Source organism: Galeopterus variegatus, unplaced genomic scaffold (genome assembly GCF_000696425.1).
Source record: "Galeopterus variegatus unplaced genomic scaffold, G_variegatus-3.0.2 Scaffold596, whole genome shotgun sequence".
NCBI classification, from domain to species: Eukaryota; Metazoa; Chordata; class Mammalia; order Dermoptera; family Cynocephalidae; genus Galeopterus; species Galeopterus variegatus.
In genome coordinates, this window is record NW_007726707.1 from 391,537 (window position 1) to 398,851 (window position 7,315).

Here is a 7,315-nt window from a genome sequence, read left to right on the forward strand (position 1 = left end):
TTTTAAAAAAAAAAAAAAAAAAAAAAAAAGTATCTCAATGTATTGCTCTTTTATTTCCACAAGAAACCATTTGATCTTAACCTAATGTAAGGGGTTCATTTTTTCCATTTGTAATTCTCAATATCTAAGTAAGTTACTTGAAGTACTGCCTTTTTTCAAACTGTATAATCCTATTCCACTCTGCTAGAGCATGCAATTTCCAAAATTTGTATTTAAATATCTTCAGAAGGTATCTTGACATATTATTCTTGGAGATAAAATGATGAAAAATTTAAAATGCCCAAGCAAGACACCACAAAGTACAGTTCTGGTTTTAAAACTGTCCTAAAACTCTACATAGCAGCATGAATATAACCAGTATTCAGTGAACATTTTTGCTGAACTGTGAACATTTTGTTAAACTCTGTTTTGCTTTTTGATACATGAGGGAAGGCATTGTCTTTGGTTTATACCAAGCAGATTCCACACTGCAGCACCATGCAGCAGAAACGCTTTGTCAAACATTTTAACAATTCTGTTCACAAGACTCCTACTCATCAATTGGCTGTATATTGCAATACACTTAACTGGGTGCTCCAGAAATACCTTTATTACCTCACTCTACTTATACAGGGTATGCACTTGCCCCCTCTCTGCAGTGAGTACATATAGATGAAAATGAATTACTTGAAATACATTTTTAGCATGCAAAAACCAATGACTAACTATAATCTTAGGATATTAAGACATCTACAGGAAACAGAATCCTAGAAGTGAATTATTACTTAGGAATTACCTCTAAAAACTGTAAAATCTGAATTATAATAAAGACTTTAATGTAAATAGTATAAACAAAATAAGTCTTAATTTCTCATCTTTGCCTGCCTTCTAATTATGGTTTACAAAATCAAACAGCTGTCACTTAATAACCCCTAATTTAAGAAATAAAGTTCATTTTCTCTTCATTTTTCCTAAGGTTATATCTTGCCTCCTGTCCCACAAACTGTCAAAGTTCTCCTTAAACAAAGGGATCCTTTCTCTTTCATATTTAACATATTTCTTCTTTTTTTTTTTTTGTCTTTTGTCTTTTTCCGTGTCCGGCAACGGATCGCAACCCTCAGTGTTGCCCCCGTACCGGACCGGGGACCGGCAACGGGATTGCAACCCTCGGTGCTGCTCCCACGCCTCGCTCAGCCAGTGAGCGGGAACCGGTCTGTATGTGGGATCCGAACCCTCGGGCGGGAGCGCCGCCATGCTTCCCAAGCGGCGCACTTATCCAGTGCGCCACCGGGCCGGCCCAACATATTTCTTTATTGATTATATCATGTCTGAAATTGCAATCACTGATCAGTCCTTATGTGACATTTTAAATCTTTCCTCATATTTTAATACATATGAAGTGGGGAGCATCAAGAGTGCTACTGACAGGGCCAGCCTGTGGCTCACTCCGGAGAGTGTGGTGCTGATAACACCAAGGCCATGGGTTTGGATCCCACATAGGGATGGCCGGTTAGCTCACTGGGTGAGCGTGGTGCTGACGACACTAAGCCAAGGGTTAAGATCCCCTTACCCGTCTTAAAAAAAAAAAAAAAAAAAAAAGTACTATTTACAGAGCGCATAATACTTTGAAAAAGAACCTATTATTCTCAAAACAATTCCTATTCACATCTCAAATTAACAACAATAGAAGCTTCTTCATGGAATTGATACTTTTACAATTCTAAGAAAAGTTTAGCAATAATTAAAGAGTTTAGCAATAAATTAGAACCACCAATTAGAAGTGAATATTGAGTAAAAATTTTGAATTAAACAAGCTCAGAACATCAACAGTTGTGTAACTAAAATCTAAAAAGTTTTTTAAAATTATGACTTCAGATCTTTAGGAATTATTCCAGGAAGAAAGCCTCAGAAAATAAGGAACATACGTTGAAATTTGAGGCTGGTTTCTTCAATACCAAGAAAGAATAATTACCAATTTTGAATTGTAACAATTTAACATTGTTTGATTTTACAAATACAGATTCTCATAATTTATATAATTTTAAAAACTAAATTTAAATAATTTCAAACCATAAAAATTTTTACAAGAATTTCAATTCTGTTCACAAGACTCCTACTCATAAACTGAGCTTACATGGCTGAAGTCCCAGTAAGCTTGAGAGATGAGGCAGTTTCTGATCACCTTGGCTTTCCATAATGAATGGGAATTATACCAGCAGACAATAACACAGCTCACAAAAACACTGGAGTCAGGAAATTTATAACAAGTGACAATTGGTATGCTATATTGGACATGAGTATACACAATTCTGTATTCATTCATGCATACATTCATTCAACATTTACTGAGCCACCCGATATCAGTCATTGCCCTTGAGAAGTTCACAACCTGAAGAGCAATTAGTCATGTAATTAGATAAATTATAGTATAATGTCAGGTGATACAATAACATTTAATAAATAATATAAAGAGATAAATTCCTCTGAGCTATTCACTCTGAGATATACATTATCGAGTACCTTACTAACTAAAGTGTGGTTCATGCACCAGGAGAATTGGCATTACCTAAGCGCTAGTCAGAAATACAGAATCTCGGGTCCCACCCCAAATCTACTGAATCAGAATCTACATTTTAACAAGCTCCCCAGCTAATTCTAACATACATTTAAATCTTGAGAAGGACTGATCTAGAACATAAATGAAAACCAGAAAATAAGTAAAAGTGATACCATGGAGTCCATGTACTTTTAAGATCTTCAAACCCTGTCCTGAGCCTTAAGAATGTATATAAAATTTTAACAAGTTCAACGACCTAGTTTCACAGATTAGGTACAAATTGGGAGATACCAGTGACAACAAAGAAAGAAAACAGGAAAAACTTATAAAAAAGCAATCTCAAGAAGAAATGGCTGTGTGGGGGCAATATAACACAGCAATAATCTACCGTTATGTGCCTGGATAGGCCCTAAAGGTCTCACCATATTACAGTAGCACAAAACTGATGTTCTTAAACATGTCTCCTGTAACTAGACCATAAATTCCTTGAGGACAGGGACCTAGTTTTATTCTTATACACTTATATTTGTAAACTAAAGGACTCTAAGTCATTAAGATGAGTTTGGTTTAGGCAGTGAGACGCATAATACACTTTAGACAAACTTCCATCTGACAAAGTTAAAATAAAAACATTTACTCTTTTTTTAAAAAGAGAAGGAGAATAGAAATCACAACAGAACATCTCAGGGTTCCTCCACTCATGGGAAAAAAAAAAAAAAAGAAGAGGAAAAATAAGTAGCCACGCCAAAGATACAGCAAAAAAGAACAAATGCTACCCCTAGCAACCATTCACTCCACTGTCCCTTCCCCTGTGAACCAGAAACATGCTCACAATCCTCATAACCTAAGAACTCCCCAAAGACACATTAACTCTGAAAACATTTCCCCTCATGACCCTCAATCAGCTGATTACTGCCAATTTATGATACAACAATTCCCTCTTCCAAAAGAGCAAACTTCATGTTATAACCAGCTAGGTCATCTTCTGAAAAGTTTCACTACGTCTGTATCACTGAAAGACCTCTTTAAGTGGTTAAGAACTTTTTGTTTTTCCAGACCTATTTTTCTACAACTTCTCTTCTGACCGGCAGTTCTAGTTATTACTCTCCAAACAAAGCATTAGTTGTCTTGCCTGTGCCCTTGCTTATGCTTTTACTACATTCAGAGGCCTTTCCCATTTCTTAACCTGACTCTGCACTATCCAATGTTAGCCATCAGCCATGCATAGATATTTAACATCCGAAAGGTAGCTACAGTGAATTGAGATGTAGGGTAAATGTAAAATGCACACTGGATTTTGAAGACTCAGTACAGAAAAAGACGAAAAAGTGCCTAACTATTATTGTCTAACAATGATTACATGTTGAAATAATAATATGTTGGATATATTAGACTAAAGTAGATTATTAAAACTAATTTCACTTGTTTCTCTATAGTCTTTAATGGGGCTCCTAGAAAATTTTAAATTACATTTGTGGCTCACACAATGTACTTCTATTGTACAGCGCTGGTCTAAATCCTACTCGTTAGTCAAGACCCAATTAAAACATCACTGCTTCCATCAAGCTTTCCCCAATAACTCCAAGTGGAAGTGGCTTTTGCCTCCCTGAACTCCCATAACACTTTTATTCATACTCCCAAAGAATGAGGTTAATTTTTTCTTGTTACTGAATGTACATGTCACAGCTCCCCCCTTCAATGTAAGCAAACTGAGGAAAGAAACTACATCCAGGTCAGCAGAAGTTTTCCTCCTATACCTTGGAGAGTATATACACTTAGGAAATGTTTGTGTCTCCACATTGAGAGTTGAATTTCTCAATTACTATATTACCTATCCCTTTCAAAGATTTCTACTTTTTCTTAGGGATTAATGCCAATGGAATATCTTGTACCATATTTAGATAAACAGAATGCCAGTGAGCTGTATGCATATAATACGATGAACAAGCAAATCCAAAACTAACAAATGTATGTGGTCAATACACTTAGATTAATCGTAAAAATTAGACAAGCGTTTAAAAGTTCCTTATTTTTATGATCTTGTCACTAACAGTGTATTGTGAATGTCAACTATTTCAAAAGAAGGAGTCTTTCCCAAAGATTAACAACACTGAGTGAGTAAAGTCTCGAGTATAAATCAGGTAAGCATTCAAAGGCTTGGGAGCAGCAAGAGCAAAGCACCACGTTGCACCCAAAGATGTGAAATCGAACTCTGAGGAAAGTGGTAGGAAGGAAAGAGACTTGTGTGAAAGAGACAAATGGTGTAAACAGTAGGAACGCGAAACGAGATAAAAATCAGAAAAAAAAAAAAAAAATCTCAGTTATGTGGAAGGAATCCTCCCTGGGTGTATCTCTCAACCTCTGAACCCTTAGGCAAAGGTCGAGGTGGTAATTTCAAAAAGTCCTTTTTTTCAAATGGTATTCTTGTGCCTCAGACCGGTATCCAAGAAACTTCCTTAACCAGCCTACTCCAACTCCCCCGGCCAGGGACTCCGGCTAAACCCAGCCCTGAACCCACCGTCTCAAACACATTTCGGAGACGGGTGGACGAAGCGGAAGCGCAGGACTACAGCCCAGCAGCGGACTACACACCCTCCCTTCACGTCCCGGCCCAGCCCCTCAAGCAGGACTTGGCACGCAGGGGCGCAGGGGGACCCGGCAGGCAGAGGGGGCGGGGCAGGGCACCGGACTCTGCGAGGACGGGTCTTCCTGTTCCAGGCCGACACTAGGTCGGTGCCTCTGAGGGCGGCAGGACGATAAGAAGGAAAAATAAAGCGCCAGTGGGAATTAGCCCCTGGCTTTCTCTCACCAGCCGTCGCCCGCGAGGACGGGTCTTCCTGTTCCAGGCCGACACTAGGTCGGTGCCTCTGAGGGCGGCAGGACAAGAAGGAAAAATAAAGCGCCAGTGGGAATTAGCCCCTGGCTTTCTCTCACCAGCCGCCGCCGCTTGACGTTGGCAGTGGCAGGACCTCTTCTCCTTCCGCCATTGCTGTTGACGTCCACGTCACTTTGCCGAAAAGTGGACCCGGAGCCCAGGACGACTCTGAGACCCAACGTCGTAAAAGGTCTTCAGGAGTCCCAGACTGAGCTTCTCCAGAGGGAAAGAGGGAGGAGGCAAGGGACGCGAGGAACTCTACGTCACGACGCCCGAGGGCGAAAGGCGCTGTCGGACGCTTTGGGGAGGAGACTTGGTGGAGACGGCTGCTCCTCCAAAGACTACACGTCCCAGGATGCCTCGGGGCTCGCGCCAGGCGCAATGGGCGGAGCTTGGTGGGGAAATCGGTCCCAGTAGCGACCCTGTCTGTTTCCAGCGTTGCTGCTTGGCGTCCTGCTAGCGTCTTCGTTCCAACTGGGCGTCGAAGTGAACAAGGTTAGAATTTGGAGTCCTAACTAGTGGAGAAAGGAGGGAAGATGAACGTAGGAGGAGAGCCACATTTCAGTAACTTCCTACTACGACAGCTGGATTTGAGGAAAGAGTGTAAGGAAAGGGCACACTGCCATTATTTGTGGGGCCCGGTCAAAAGTACAAAAGGAGACCCACAGGGCCGGCCCGTGGCTCACTTGGGAGAGCGTGGTGCTGACAACCCCAAGTCAAGGGTTAAGATACCCTTCCCGGTCAAATTTTTTAAGAAAAGAAAAACTTCAGACTTCCATTCTCTTTAATAGGGCCAGAGCCAGCTTCACAGGCATGCAACCTGTGCAATAGCATAAGACCCCATGCTCAGCAGGACCCTGTGCTTGGTTTAATGCTCTTCTGTTGACATCTTGAAAGTAATAATTTTGGAACAAGGGGCCCCTCACTTTCATTTGCACTAGGCCTCACAAATTAGGTGGCCTGTCCTAGACAGGGTCATGTATTAGTCTGTTTCTTATAACAAAATACCCAAAACTGGGTGATTTATAAAGAAAATGAAATTATTGCTTACATTTTCGGAGACTGAGAAGTACAAAGTTCAGGGAACACATTTGGTGAAGGCCTTCATAGTGATGACAGTGACCCAAGAGTCTCACATGGCAGAAAATGGCAGAGAAGAGAGAGAGAACTTCTCTTCTTTTAAAGCCCCCAGAATCACACCCCTGACCACCATTATTAATCCATTCAGTATGGCATGGTCCTACAATCTAATCAACTCTTCAAGGCCCCACCTTCCAATTACCATAATAGGACTTCCCACCCTCTTTATACTGTCACAGTGGGGATTAAGTTTTGGGAGGACATTCAACCCAAGGCAGGTCAATAGCACGTTGATATATAACCCATTGGAGACAAGATTTCAACTGAAATTGTTTGGTGATGATATCTTCTGGGGTATTTGTATCATTTGTTCTTTACTCTTCAATCTGATCTAAGTTCTACTGAGTATTCACTCTGATGTCGTGATATTCATGACTGTGATGATATCCACTCTCCTCCAGTGATAATTCTAGGAATCTGTGAGGTCAAGTCCTTGAAACTTGGTATACCTTTGATTCCTCTTGAACAGGTTCCACTGGTTCACTCTCTACACTGCTTGTTTGGGGATTATTGTCTAGGCTGCTGAGTTATCATAGATCTCAGTGGTAGGTAAGCCTTTTGCCCACAAGCCTTTTCATTTCTTTCTTTTGCTCTGTATCAGAATCATCCACATCTTCCCCTCACCTTGCCTCATCTTCTGAAAAGACAAAAATCACATTGGGTTGTTGATATCCAGGCTGCTGAGTTAGTGCAGATTCCCCCCGTTGTTCAGTCTTTTGATCATAAGACCTTCCTTTTGCTCTGGATATGGTTTATCCACACTT

The 7,315-nt window shown here is 40.6% G+C and overlaps 1 protein-coding gene across 1 annotated transcript in view; it reads right to left on the reverse strand.

The window, feature by feature from the left end:
* The window catches only part of TBC1D23 (TBC1 domain family, member 23), a 57,226-nt gene extending 51,627 nt beyond the window's left edge, over positions 1 to 5,599 (reverse strand). The window contains exon 1 of the mRNA XM_008570357.1: positions 5,471 to 5,599. Within this exon, the coding sequence (XP_008568579.1) occupies positions 5,471 to 5,523 (53 nt within the window). The 5' untranslated portion in view covers positions 5,524 to 5,599. The remainder of the gene's footprint in view (positions 1 to 5,470) is intronic.
* Between the last annotated feature and the right edge of the window lie 1,716 nt (positions 5,600 to 7,315).